At 33.4% G+C, this 14,405-nt stretch overlaps 8 protein-coding genes across 8 annotated transcripts; 4 read left to right on the forward strand and 4 right to left on the reverse strand. All coding sequences in view use genetic code 12, as the record gives it.

Moving 5' to 3' along the window:
* Positions 1-376: 376 nt before the first annotated feature.
* On the forward strand, positions 377-1,270 carry SEC62 (Sec63 complex subunit; the record flags this gene model as incomplete). The annotated part of the gene is made up of 1 exon (XM_002550450.1): positions 377-1,270. The coding sequence occupies one exon, from the start codon at positions 377-379 to the stop codon at positions 1,268-1,270; it is 894 nt and encodes a 297-aa protein (XP_002550496.1).
* Positions 1,271-1,530: 260 nt separating this feature from the next.
* On the forward strand, positions 1,531-3,132 carry CTRG_04795 (uncharacterized protein; the record flags this gene model as incomplete). Its single annotated transcript, XM_002550451.1, has 1 exon — positions 1,531-3,132. One exon carries the CDS (start codon positions 1,531-1,533, stop codon positions 3,130-3,132), a length of 1,602 nt encoding a protein of 533 aa, XP_002550497.1.
* A 490-nt stretch (positions 3,133-3,622) lies between these two features.
* Positions 3,623-5,143, forward strand: EHD3 (mitochondrial 37S ribosomal protein mS47; the record flags this gene model as incomplete). Its single annotated transcript, XM_002550452.1, has 1 exon — positions 3,623-5,143. The coding sequence occupies one exon, from the start codon at positions 3,623-3,625 to the stop codon at positions 5,141-5,143; it is 1,521 nt and encodes a 506-aa protein (XP_002550498.1).
* A 118-nt stretch (positions 5,144-5,261) lies between these two features.
* CTRG_04797 (uncharacterized protein) lies at positions 5,262-6,554 on the reverse strand (the record flags this gene model as incomplete). The annotated part of the gene is made up of 1 exon (XM_002550453.1): positions 5,262-6,554. The coding sequence occupies one exon, from the start codon at positions 6,552-6,554 to the stop codon at positions 5,262-5,264; it is 1,293 nt and encodes a 430-aa protein (XP_002550499.1).
* Positions 6,555-6,867: 313 nt separating this feature from the next.
* Positions 6,868-8,268, forward strand: MAS1 (Mas1p; the record flags this gene model as incomplete). Its single annotated transcript, XM_002550454.1, has 1 exon — positions 6,868-8,268. One exon carries the CDS (start codon positions 6,868-6,870, stop codon positions 8,266-8,268), a length of 1,401 nt encoding a protein of 466 aa, XP_002550500.1.
* A 113-nt stretch (positions 8,269-8,381) lies between these two features.
* On the reverse strand, positions 8,382-10,367 carry NGG1 (histone acetyltransferase; the record flags this gene model as incomplete). The annotated part of the gene is made up of 1 exon (XM_002550455.1): positions 8,382-10,367. The coding sequence occupies one exon, from the start codon at positions 10,365-10,367 to the stop codon at positions 8,382-8,384; it is 1,986 nt and encodes a 661-aa protein (XP_002550501.1).
* Positions 10,368-10,662: 295 nt separating this feature from the next.
* On the reverse strand, positions 10,663-11,598 carry CTRG_04800 (mitochondrial 37S ribosomal protein mS35; the record flags this gene model as incomplete). Its single annotated transcript, XM_002550456.1, has 1 exon — positions 10,663-11,598. One exon carries the CDS (start codon positions 11,596-11,598, stop codon positions 10,663-10,665), a length of 936 nt encoding a protein of 311 aa, XP_002550502.1.
* A 535-nt stretch (positions 11,599-12,133) lies between these two features.
* Positions 12,134-12,817, reverse strand: CTRG_04801 (putative peptide hydrolase; the record flags this gene model as incomplete). The annotated part of the gene is made up of 1 exon (XM_002550457.1): positions 12,134-12,817. The coding sequence occupies one exon, from the start codon at positions 12,815-12,817 to the stop codon at positions 12,134-12,136; it is 684 nt and encodes a 227-aa protein (XP_002550503.1).
* Positions 12,818-14,405: the final 1,588 nt, after the last annotated feature.

Consider the following 14,405-nt stretch of genomic DNA (forward strand, 5'->3'; position numbering starts at 1 on the left):
AAACACAAAGGGTACAACAACAAAACAACAAAAAAGTATACTTGATCTTCGAAGTATAACTTTTCGGTGGTTTATTTTATAGACGTATAACTGTAATAGCCCCTTTTCTTTTATGTATATTAGTATTAATTTAATTGAATAATAATCAAAAATCACTTTTAAAATTAGTTTCACACTGATTTCCTTGTTTGCGTCGTGTATGCCTGGCCACCTTTTTTTTGATTTTGATTTTGACACGTTCAACCGAAAAGCCAACTCAGTCGAAAAATTTTCTGTAATACGTGAAAAAAAAAAGAGAAAATAACAATTGAAAACATACACTTAACCTAAGACAACACCGTCTGACAACTATTTAAATAATACAAGTCTTGCAAATATGTCTGCACCAGGAGCAACACAACAGCAACAACAAAATGGACAATTTCAAGTCCCTACTAGTACTCAAAGATCACCACTTGCTAGTAATATTGCCAACTTTTTGTTTCAGAATCCAATCTTGAAACAAAGAACTGGTTTATTAAACAACACCAGTGATATTGAATTTTTCAGATTCAAAAGATTCCAAAGAGCTTTATTGAGTGATGAATATAAAGAGAAACAAAAAAATCCAAAGAATGGTTTGATACCAATTAACAATATCCAAGATATTCAAAATGTCTTTGTTTTGTTGATTCAAAATCAATTAATTTTACCTGTTACTAAATTGCATTATGCAGAAATTAAACAAGTTAAAGGATGGAAACCAAATAAGGAAAAGCCTACATTGAAAAGAGCTGAGAAAGCTGCTATGGATCCAAATGCCTATTATGGATGGTTATACCAAAAGCCAAATCCGTTTATTTTGTTGTATAGTGTTTTAGCCATTGCTGGTATATTTGCAGTGATTTTATTCCCACTTTGGCCAAATTTTATGAAAAGAGGCGTTTGGTATCTTTCGATGGGTGCACTTGGGTTAATTGCCTTATTTTTCTTAACTGCTATTGTCAGATTGATTATCTATATTATTTCATTGGTTGCTTTTCCAAAACCATTTTGGTTGTTCCCTAATTTGTTCGAGGATTGTGGTGTCATTGAAAGTTTCCAACCAGTATATGGTTGGGAAGAACCAAAGAAGAAGAAAAGTAAGAAGAAATCCCCAAAGAAATCTGATGGTACTCCTATTACTGAAGAAAAAGTCGGCTCTAATGAAACTAAAACTACTGGAAGTGAAGTGTCTAATAATTCTACTGCCGGTAAGAGAAAGGTTACTTTAGAAGAAGTCGAAGAATAAAAGTAGTAGTCAATAACAAATGTATTCATAATACTTTATACAGTTGTAGTCTCTTTTTTTTTTTTTTTGTAATAGCAAAGTTAATAAACACAAGTGTATCTTGCCCGCAAAAGTTCACGACTCGAAATGACTGAAGGTGACGGGAAAAAAAAATATAGGTTTGGTAACAAGGTTCCACTCTATTAGTGATTCCTTTTCTTTTATGCATTATTTCCTTAGTGTTTGCCTTTGATAGATAAATCCTTTAGTGATATTCAACAATGATTACAATTAACGATCTATCATTTAATCCAGATTATTCATCAATTTCAGTATCTACCTCTGAAGGATTCAAGATTTTCAATTGTGAACCATTTGGAGAATTCTACTCGTCACAAGAAAGTCCGCTACGCAGATCTATATCAAACTCATTAGATGAAACCACCACAACTCCTAAAGGTACAATTAGGAATGATGATGTTTCCGACAATAACGCAACTGCGTTTTTGAAGATGTTATTCTCTACATCATTAACTATTGTTGTCCCACAGTCTCAAGATAATCTTGGAAATCGATCACTCAAGATTTATAATTTAAAGCAACATCTCAAAATATGTGACCTTGACTTCCCTTCTAATATAATTGACATTAAATTGAATAGAAAGAGACTATTGGTGATATTGGATAATGGACAGTTGTATATCTATGATTTGAGTTGTGTTCGATTATTAAAGATATTACAATTGCAATTAAATGATGATGAAACAGACTGTAAAGAATTTATTGGAGATCTTAGTAACGATGATAAGAGTTGGTTGATTCTTCCTATTTCATACACCACCAATCAAACGGACTTGCTTAATAATGAAAACAATAATCCAAGCCAACCATCAACTCCGAGATTGAAGCCAAGTGATTCAGTCGTGAACACGGAGTCATATGACAAGTATATTGAATTGACAAGAAAAAGTTCATCGTCAACTTTACATAAAAGCAGTACAAATATAGGGTTAGAGGACATTAAAAAGGATAGTGAAGGATGGGTTGTAATATATGATACGATTAATTTGCTTCCGGTGCTCATTTTCCAGGCGCACAATTCAGCAATTGGGAGAATATGTGTATCCCCAAAGGATAACAAAATTGCCACTGCATCAGTTAAAGGGACAATAATACGAGTTTTCCATTTAAAAGATGAAACTGATGGTAATCCGAAGATTTCAATGGTTACAAATTTAAGAAGAGGTCATAATCCAGCAAGAATCAATGCATTGAATTTCCATAACGATAACCATATCTTGGGCTGCGGGTCAGAATCTAACACTATACATTTATTCAAGTTATCGGGAGATGGATTAGATCAGCATGAAAATGATGAAAACGACGATGGCGTCGGCGGAGCAAATCAAACAAGTGATTATGATGACAGTGATGGCGAAACGAGTAGATCGTCCGAAGATCTTAATGAAAACCTAGCAAATTTATTAATCTCAAAGCCACCAGAACCAGCTGCCGTCGAAGTAGAGAAGAAGCAATCTAATTCATGGTTTAACAAAACTAAGAAACTTATCAATAATCAATACACCAATTCGATTATTAAGAAGTTGCCATATAAAGATTATTTCGAGAACTTAATCTGGGAACCACCGAGAAGGTCATTTGCTTATATAAAATTACCAGAATACATCCCTCATATTGACAAAGAATTAAGATCCAATAAAGTTGAGATTGGGTTTAATAATGACTTAGTATTTATTGCTTCTTATCATTCAGGTAATTTCTATCAGTACCAAATCCCGAAACATAGAGGGTCAATTCCTTCTATATCCGAAGATGAAAAAAGAGAAGAATGCTTATTAGTGAGTCAATTTAATCTTCTTTAGTTTTTGTATACCCTATTACATTCGTAATATAAAGTAATATCTTTCCCATTCTATGTGGGGAGTGCATCTCTAATACGTGAAGTATAATATTTTCTGTCCCGCGGTATTTTGTGGGGTTGGCGAGAGGTGTGGAGGAAAATCGCGGTGCAAGCGGTGTAAGTTGGTTCTAACTCCTATTTTTGTTACCATAGATTTAATTTCACAGGAGAGTTTTGAAATAAGCGCTAAATTATTTTTCTCTCTCTCCCTTTGTCTTTTCGTTCAATTTATTCAGGAGAGGAAACAAACCCAGACAAGGAAAAAAAAGTACCATTCTATCCCGTGGCAATTAAAGTGGTGAAAAACCCCACAGTATCTCAAATAATTATCTTTGCTGATCTAAGCAAATATCAATAAAATCCTATACATTCTTCACAGTCGAATATTTAGTCTTCTTCAATTTTCTTTTTTAGAGTTTCCTTTTTTTTTCTACTTTTTTTTTTCTTTTTAGATGATTCGTTTGACTGCTTCTTCCATAAGACCAATTAGTTTTACTACAAGAAGTTCCCTAGCACTACTATTGTCAAGAATGTCTTCCTCGGTATCTCAAAACCCAACTGCTTCTGGAGAAGAAGAACCAGTTGTATTGACATCTTCTAAAAACCATGCCAGAATTATCACTCTTAACAGACCTAATAAGTTGAATTCTTTAAACACCGAAATGATTGAACTTATGACACCACCTGTTTTGGAATATGCTAAATCAAATGAGAATAATGTTACAATTTTTAACTTCAACTCACCAAAAGCATTATGTGCTGGTGGTGATGTTGCCGAATGTGCAATTCAAATCAGAAAAGGTAACCCAGGCTATGGTGCTGATTTCTTTGATAAAGAATACAATCTCAATTATATCATTTCTACTTTGCCAAAACCATATATTTCCCTCATGGATGGTATTACTTTTGGAGGTGGTGTTGGATTATCTGTCCATGCTCCATTTAGAGTTGCAACTGAAAAGACCAAGTTGGCAATGCCAGAAATGGATATTGGATTCTTCCCTGATGTTGGTACTACTTTTTTCTTGCCAAGATTGGATGACAAAATTGGATATTATGTTGCTTTGACTGGTTCTGTATTGCCAGGTTTAGATGCTTATTTGGCAGGTTTTGCAACCCATTACATCAAATCTGAAAGAATTCCTCTGTTGATTAATAGATTGGCCGGTTTGCAACCACCTGAAATTGAAGGTGAAATTACTGTTATTTCTGGAAATAACCAATACTTTAACCAGGTCAATGATGTTTTGAATGAATTCAGTGAAAAGAATTTGCCACAAGATTACAAGTTCTTCCTTTCATCGGATGAAATTGCAATTGTTAATAAAGCGTTCTCACAAGATTCGATTGATGGAGTTTTCAAATATTTGGAAACCGAGGGTTCTCCATTTGCCAAAAAGACACTTGACACTTTATCTAAAAAACCAAAGAGTTCATTAGCTGTTGCATTTGCATTGTTGAATGCGGGTGCCAAGAACTCTATCAGAACTCAATTTGAATTAGAAATGGTGTCTGCTACTAATATCATGAGTATCCCAGCTGAAAACAATGATTTTGCCAAAGGTGTGATTCACAAATTAGTTGACAAAATAAAGAACCCATTTTTCCCAAAATGGAATGATCCAAGTACTGTTACTCCTGAGTTTGTTAAACAAACACTTAGTTTATCTAAAAACACTGAAAAATACTTGAAGAGACCATATCTTAAAACATGGTTTGGTGTTGATTTTGAACAATATCCTCATCTGTATGGTGTTCCAACTAATAGAGAAGTTGCTGAATATATTGCTGGCACCGATGGCTCCAATAGAACTTATTTGCCAACACCAAGTGAAGTCTTCAAACATTTCAAGACCAAGACCAATAACAAATTGGGTGTTGAGGTTAAAATTCAACAAATTTTGGATTTACACGGCGAAACTGCAAAGTACGATCATAAATATGTTACTTGGAAAGACGAACCAGCTAAATAGAGTATTCTTTTAACCATACAATTGTTTAATTCTGCCTTCTTTTTTCTTTTTCATTTTTTATACATATATTAATACACATGATAAAATCTATTGTACAAAACTTTCTATGTCCTTTTGATTATTTGAATTTTTCTGCAACCAAATCTTCACCCAATTCTTCATAATCAGCTTTTGTGATAAACCAATTGTCCAAAGCAATCTTGGCGCTATTTGATTTTTCATCGGTATCGTTCAACATACTTGCTAAGTTACAAGCACCTAACCAAGCACCAAATTGTCGATCCCAAATTTCGGCATTTTCAGTGTTATTTGGTCGAATTTGTTGAACTGAGTAAGCGAATGGATAATTTGGGAAATATTTTTGGGTTAATGCTTTTAAATCATTTATAATATGATCAGGTAATCCATTAGCAGCAGATGTACCACCAGTGATTAAAACATTAGATAACAAGGATTTAAAAATTTCAATAAATCTATGGAATCGACTTGTCGATGTAGGATCATTGTTGTTATTTGGAGGTAATAAAGTAGCTTCTAAATTTTTTAATGCTAAAAAGACTAAATTGGTTAATCCATGAGATCCTGGTTTATCTATACTTGGTTCAGGAATTTGAATATTTGGCAATTTTTGTAAAGTTGGATCAAATAAATTATCCAAATAGTTTTTTTGATCAGAAACATCAATATAAGTGTGGTTGTACAGTTGATAATTTCTGATTTGGTAGTTCAACGACAAGTTTTTGAACTCTTGTAAAATATTGTGACTCATGTAATATTGTTTGAATGATTCTGAAGAACCACTTGCAAATTGTGCTGGTAATAAGTTATCAATTGAAGTCTTGCTTTGTAAATAATTCAAAACATGCAAATTAACAAAATCACCAGCATATTTTGAATGATAAGAACATTTCAGCTGGATAACACCATCTAAAATTGGAGTGACACTAGTAACACTAGACCCTATATCAATAACCAAACCGGTAGCTTTACCACAACGATACAATTGAGCTAATGGGTTTTTCACTAAACTGAAAATTGGAACTTCCAAGTTTTCAAAAGCAATTTGACACGATTTAACTTTATTCTTTGTGGTATTCCATGGTTGTTCAGTGACAACTAAGGGGAATTCTTTAGAATTAATCAGATTATTGTTATCAATATTATCATAAACATATTGCCAATTGTGTACAATGTTTTCAAAATCATATATTAACCCATTATCTAATAATTTAATAACTTCTTGATCATTGTTACTTTCCATTTGTTCATCACCTATTATGATTTGTTGTGTATGTTCATTTTTAATATAATTGGAGTTAAACACCAATGAAGGTAAATCTTCCAGAGAAAACCCTGCTTTGGTTGTATACGACCCATTATCAATAACAATAGCTGGTGCAGTATAAGTCATGTTTAACTTTTCTTCGATTAATACGTGTATTGCCCTGTAGTTGTTTTTGTTTTCAGTATAATTGACAACTTCTGCTTGTTATTTTTTTTTATTGAGTTTTTTTTTTTTTTCTCGCTCTTTTCTCTTTTTTTTTCCATTGTTGTTGTTAGTCGTGCGAATGTGTAAATTTTAAGAAACTTTTTTTTTCTGTTGGTTTGGAAAGCCTAGATCGTTTTGTAGGTTTATTAATCAACTCTCTTATAAATATCTATTAGTCTCATATTTGCCTTCTTGTTTTCTACTTCTTTCATATAAAACTACAAGATTAACCAACATGTTGAGAAGATTGAATACTTTAAAGAAGTTCAACAATATCAGAGTTCGTAACTTCAACTCAGCTACTGCACCAACCCCAACTTATCAAACATCGATTTTACCAAATGGATTAACTGTTGCCAGTGAATCCATGCCTGGAACTAGAACAGCAACCGTTGGAGTTTGGATTAATGCTGGTTCTAGAGCTGATAACCCTAAAAGTAGTGGTACTGCCCATTTCTTGGAACATTTGGCTTTCAAAGGAACCAAAAGAAGAACACAGCCAAATTTAGAATTGGAAATTGAAAATATTGGAAGTCAAATCAATGCTTATACATCAAGAGAAAATACTGTCTATTATACTAAATGTCTTGCAACTGATTTAAAACAAAACGTTGATATTTTAAGTGATTTGTTAACTAATTCAAAATTGGATCAAAGAGCCATTGAAAATGAAAGACATGTTATCTTACAAGAGAGTGATGAAGTTGATAAAATGTATGATGAAGTTGTATTTGACCATTTACATGCTGTTGCATTCAAAAAACAAGATTTGGGTAGAACTATTTTAGGACCAAGAAAAATGATCAAAACTATAAATCGTGAAGATTTAGTTAATTATATCACTACAAACTATAAAGGTGATAGAATGGCATTAGTTGGTGTTGGATGTGTTAATCACGATGAATTGGTTGAACTAGGAAATAAATATTTTGGAAATATTATTAAATCAGATAAACCATTCAATCAAAATGGAGATGTAATGCCTGTGTTTTATGGAGATGAAATTAGAATTCAAGATGATTTAATGCCAACTACTCATGTTGCCTTGGCTGTTGAAGGTGTCAGTTGGTCCGCTCCTGATTTTTTTGTTGCATCAGTAGCAAATGGTATTGTTGGTACTTGGGATAGATCTATTGGAACAGGATCAAGTTCACCATCCCCATTAGCTGTTACTGCAGCAACTGGTGGTGAAGGTAAAACTCCAATTGCAAATTCATACATGGCTTATACTACATCTTATGCAGATACCGGGTTATTGGGTGTTTATTTCACAGCTGACAAAAATGCTGATTTGAAATTACTTGTTTCTGCAATTCAAAAAGAATGGGGTAGATTAAGTAAAGGTGATATTAGTGAAGAAGAAGTTGAAAGATCAAAATCACAATTGAAAGCTTCTTTACTTTTAGCTTTAGATGATTCAACTGCTATTGCCGAAGATATTGGTAGACAAGTGGTAAACACGGGTTTCCGTTTATCACCAGAAGATGTTTTTGAAAGAGTTGAATCGATTACCAAAGAGGATGTTGTCAATTGGGCAAATTATAGATTAAAAGATAGACCTATAGCCTTAGCAGCTGTTGGTAATGTGAAAACATTGCCTCTGCACAAGGAAATCTCAGAAGGAATGTTCTTTTAAGAAACGTCACACATCTCATGTTACTCATGTATATAAGTATTTATTAATATAAATATTATCTATGATAATTACTCTTTTATGTTTTTGATAATTATTTCTTTCAATTTTTTACATTACATGGATTTCTGTGTCAAAATGTCAACTGCGCTAGTACCTGTTTCCGCATTATCTTCGTCGTTTTGTTCAGCCTCTACAGTGCCATCTTTGATCAATATCGACTCACTTGGTATTCTCTTCATTTTTTCAGCAACTGGGAACAATTTACCAATATTATCAATCCATCTTTTTCTCTTCTCTAATAATGCTCTTAAACCACTATTAATAGCTTGTTGTTGAGGAGTATTTGCATCTGTTTTCCTTTTCTTACCTTTACCCTTGAGTCTTTTCATATAAGACAGATCAACTTGCTTATCTAGATCTTCAAGAATAGCACAATATTCTTGATATGCAATATGTTCTTCAACTAAAGGAATCAATTTCTTACGATTTGCTCTGTTCCTACTGGTAACTTCCTTCAATTGTTTTTGTAACTTTCTAATTTCGGCACATACTTCATCATCTTCCTTATTTTTAATCCATTCATCATTATCAATAATGCTAACAGTTGATTTCTTGGAGGCACGTCCACCGGTTTGTTTAGCCTTTGGTTTCCCTTCTTCTCCTGTAGGTAAATTCATAAAGATACCAATATACTTCAATTCTCGTTTTAATCTTTCTTCAACTGATTGAAAATCATTTGCTTCTGTTACTACTTTATAGTCCTCCTCACTATTTAGCTGTGTGGCAACTTCATCTTCTGAAATAATTGATGGTTTGTTCTCATCTTTGACCTCTGTTTTTAAAGTACTATCTTTGCTTAGTTCGTCTTCATCATCACTAATACCTCCCTCTCTCGTACTTAAAATTGCGGACAATAATCTATTAGAGAGGGGACCGCATGAAATATCCTCCGTGTATAGTCTGTCTTCTGTCAAATCATCAATTGATCCCTTGGCTAGATAGGAGTCAGATGGAGATTGTTGATACCCAGGTGTATTTAATTTTGAAGACAAAGTGGAATCCTCTTCAGTCCATACATCTGCGTAAAATCTTCCTAATTTTGGAATCACAAACGGGGTAAGATCTGGATCATAACCTTGTTTTTCAAAACCTGGAGGAATGACATTCCGTTCATTAAGAAATTTGAGATCTTCATTCAGATAATGTCTGAAATATGATTCAATATATGATTGGAAAGTGGTGAATTGAACTTGGTTGGTAGGTGGTTTATTCTTGGAAAAATCAATATCTGGAATTTCCCCTGGTAATAATTCTTGTAAATCTCTTTCTGGATAAGATGCGACCCCATATTTCTTTTTCAAATAATCCTTTCCTTGTGTTTCTAACCCATTGTTATCTTCCGAAAACAATCCTAATTCCGCTATAGCAGAAGCGGATAATGTTTGTGGTTCCACGTACTCTGATTTTGGATTCTTCAATCTTGTATCGTTATCTTGTGTAAAATTTCCGGACTGGACAGGAGGTATTGGATCATCCTTTGAATTTAATCTCTCTTTCTCCTCTTGTTCCCCTTCTCTTTTGACTTCTGATGTAGATTCCTCTGATTTGAGCTTGATTTCACTTGATTCTTGAAGCAGTTCTGATTTGTCCGAAGAAACATCACTGTTGAGCTTACGTTTTTTAGCGATATTTATCGGCACATCATCATCCTCATCTTCATATTCATCTTTTGCACTCTCCTCTTTGTTGAATTCTTTGTCAGTTTCTATTTTAGGTGCTTCCAGAGTATCTGCCTCCATTTCATCTGCTGTACGTTTCTTGTCATTGATTTTATCCTTTGTATCAGCAGCATTATCGTCCTTCTTTTGTTTTTCTTTCAATATTTCAATTCGTTTCAACACGTCATCATCTATACCTTCAACGTCGTTCAACTGTTTCCATAGATTTTTTAATAATTTATTAAGATTTGTCAACGTATTGATATTTGGTATAGCTCTAATTGCATCACCCTCTAGCAACCCAACAGAAGAGTCATAACTTAACTTTAATTCAGTAACAATATCATCTAGAGTGGTGGAAACTAATGGAACGTCAGACATTGTGTATATGATGTTGTTATTTTAATTGATTGTTTCCGTACGGATATGACGTATTGTATTGATAATAAAATGATTGAATTTCGTTCTCTCGATTTGTTTTTTTTTTTTTTTTATTTTTTTTTTTTTTCCGTTTACTTCTTTTTCCATTGACACAAGTTTGGTTCTCGTATACACGCACACTATGGGGGATCAAGAATGATAATTATCAAATTTACAATTAAGGTGTATTTCATTTTAATAGAATATTTACACTTGAATGATCTATTTACAATAAACTAAACTAACAAAAAATGAATCATGGAGTGATTTCTTTGAGGTATGTTGCATCTTTGAAAGCCTCAGTGTCTGAAACTAATTTCTTTACAATCTCATGTCTTTTGGTTGGAGCATCTTCTGGTCGTTTCCAATGGTCTGGGAATTGTGGTGTTGATTTGTTAGAGAGTCTCTTCATATGGGATTTAGATAAAGGAATATCACTGAAATCTTCTTTTGATAAATCTTTAGCTTCAGTAAGTAATTTTGAAAAAGTTTCAACTAACCAGTTGACATTTTGAGCTGCTTCAGGGTATCTTTCACCCTTTAATCTAAATGTGTTTGTCTTATAATTGAACTTATCAGCTGCCAAGATCTTAAACTTGTGTTCTTGTTTAGCATCCAATTGTAAATCTTTTAAAGCAACTGTCAAAGTGACTTTTCTGTTATTTGGATTTGAAGTATCATTGGAAAAATCGGAGTTATAAGTCAATTTAAGTGGTGCTTCAGTTCTTGGTCTTGGTGTATATGGTTGACGATATTTGGCTAACAAAGGAATTTCATAAGCAGCAGTTCTGGTTAAGTTTTCAATTCTTCTTCTTTGATGAGGAACTTCACCAGAATTAATAACAAACTGAGCACTCAATTTTTGAGGTTTACCTCTTTCTTGCATTGGAGTATTGTTCATTAATCTTTCCTTGAAGTTTTCAATTTCAAATGCATAGTCTAATGGTGGTTTATCTTTAGATAATGATGAAATTGTTGATAAAATGGCAGTTCTTTCATCATCGGTAGGATTATAGGCATCTCCCATATATTCCTTTCTAATTTGATGCAATTCAAAAACTTGGTCAGCTGGTAATCCCTTCCACGCATGAGGATTAAGAAAAAGTGGTGTGCTTGCTGGAGTTTTAGTTTTACCAGCTTTAGCAGAGTATCCACGAACAATGGAAATAACTCTTGAACAGTTGGTCTTCATATTTTTCGTTGAGTTTGTTGTGATACTACTGAACAATGCTAACTGGTTTTGTCAAAGCCAATGAAATATAAAAAAAAGCGAAAGAAAAAAAAATTTTCCTCAGAATCATTTTTCATGGTTATTGGTTTGCGCACGTATGTTCATTTGGTACAGATTAACTCAATCAATAGTAATACAGATATACACACACAGTAATAATACAGAACTAACAATAGCAATTACTTTAATTACTTTTCTTGTTTAATCGTAGACTCCGTTTTTAATTTCTTTCGGGTAGATGATTCAGGCTCTGGCTGTGTCCTTTTATCACGTTGGGAATTCTCCTGTATGGTTTCATTATTCTTTTCCTGCTTTAACTTTGCTTCTTCTTTTATTTTAATCTCGTTATTGCTATTCACATTTTCATTTTCTTCTTTCTTCCTTTGTGGTTTGAAGAACAGTCCAATTGAATGTTGTTTCTTTGTTTCGATATTTTCAATCATCGCAATACCATTGTTACTAGTATTTCCAACTTCTTTGGTGACTTTGTATGCCTCTATATATTATCGTATGCTTGATTAGCAGTTGAATTTAGAGCATCACCAATTAAGGAATTGTTCCAAGATTTTTCTGGATTCAACCATTCAAACCATTCCTGTGAACCTGGTTTTATCAACATTGGTTTTCTTGTATGTAACCAAGATAAATCAAATTCATCTCCTTTTGCTGCTGGAGCAGTGATAATTGTAAATGTAGACAAATATTGATCCTTCACATTTGTATTTTCTGTATAATGGTAGTTGTGAGAATAAAACCCTGCTAGAAAACACAAAGGGGATGTCTTAGAATGAACAAAGTAGGGAATTTTGTTCTTATCTTCCTTTAACCATTCAAAGTACCCTTTAATTGGGATCACACATCTGTACTTCTTGGCTGAATTCCAGACTGACTTGTTCTGGTCTAATGATTCTCGTCGACAATTGAAATACTTGGCTTCATTCTTACCAATTTCTTGAGAATATTTTGCACCCTCGGTTTCTTTACCTTCTCTAACAGGAGTTGGATCATTTGGTTTTAACCATGATGGGACTAAACCAAATTTCAGTGGCTCCACCACGTATTTATAATCAAAACCTTTAGGCGCGTCCTCGGCTATAACAATCAAAGCAGTATTGGTTGGTGCTATGTTGTAAGATGGAGTCCATTGAGTTACTCTAGTCATATCTAATTGCACTCTCATATCATCTTCAGATCCTCGAATGTCAAAATCATAAGTTCTTTCCTCGGGTTCTGATACCTCAGCGGTCTCATTTGAATTGTTAAGCAAAACTGTCTTGCTAAACTCATTAGGTAATTCGTCTAATGCCTAAACATTTTAAAAGTTAGTCAATGTTATTAATTGAAAGATATTCAAATTTACCCCCAATTGGAATACATACTACGCCTAGTGCAAATCGTCCACACATATCGTCAAGTTTCAAGTTGTGTGGGTTTTAGTAAAGAAGAGCAAAGATAATCATCAGAAAACACGGAGTGCGGAGAAAGAGGAAATAGGAATGGAACAAAAAAAAAGAATGAACCATTATAATGTCGTAAATGAGACTCGGTTCATCGTACACTAAATAAGTGTAAATAAATTGCTACTGGTACGTAGTTGAATAGGTTAATCATATAATCGATTGAGTATATGATGTCAATTAGAATTTTTGTTGTGTAGAAATAGATCAATCTGTCTAATCATATATAATAGATTAAGAGACTTACAATCACAATACGCTAACTCCTAAATGTTGACGTGAAAGACTTCTAATTCTTAGTCAATTAACCAGGGCTCTGATACATGCTGACTCCATGAACTTGTCTCTGTGATCCACAAGTTGACAAGTGAAAAACCTGGTGATTTTGTTGATAGATTTATCACTTTCTATTGGTATCTAGAATATGATCTATTTTTTGTTCGGTCTGAATTGTTTTCCCATGATACCAGGACAATAATCAGAACGAGACCCATATTTCTACGTACACATTTTCATTTTGCAATATAAGTAGACAAAGAAGGTATTCATTGATTTTGAACTAGCGCATCTGACGTCACTGATTGAACTTGTACCAATCTAATTTTATTTTGTAACCCCCTCCCCCCTCTGCGCGTACAATAGGCAGATGAGTATGCACCTTGTCTCATAATTTCATTCCAATGAGCATACATTGACACTAGGGTTGAGTCAATCAACTAACATCAATTTTAGTTCATTTGATAAAAATCCAAAAATAAAACACTAATCAACAGTATTGTGTCACGTGTGCCGCTTCTATTGTTTATGGTTCTAAACAATTGAGTGGCCAAGAAATTTGTTCCAGCTTTCACCAAATTGAGAATGATACGCAAAACAACCAATGACAAACGACGAAGGACAATAAACTAAGGAGTTGTAGAGAGACCAATAATGAGTAATGAGTAATACGAGAAATACAGCTCGTCGTCAATTCAACATTCTTCTCCTTCAACTACGAACATTTTCACAAAAGAAACAAAATTCATTCCTTTATATTCCCCCCACGCTACAACACATCCTGAGCGTCTCCACCAAATAATGATAGAAAAAAAATATATCCATATAAATTGGAATCGTTTTTCCTTCAATTGAAATTCTAAAATCAAACCATTTATTATTATCGTTCATTGATAAGAAATACAACAATTGGTCACTGGTAGATCTTACTTTGATATTTATTGGTTTCAATTTGTTCCTTGGTTTTACTTGACTATAATTACGTTTCTATTTTAATTGATTGAAGACGCGTGTATTCCATCAAAACTACATTAT

This window comes from Candida tropicalis, assembly GCF_000006335.3.
Source record: "Candida tropicalis MYA-3404 genomic scaffold supercont3.6, whole genome shotgun sequence".
Lineage (NCBI taxonomy): Eukaryota > Fungi > Ascomycota > Pichiomycetes > Serinales > Debaryomycetaceae > Candida > Candida tropicalis.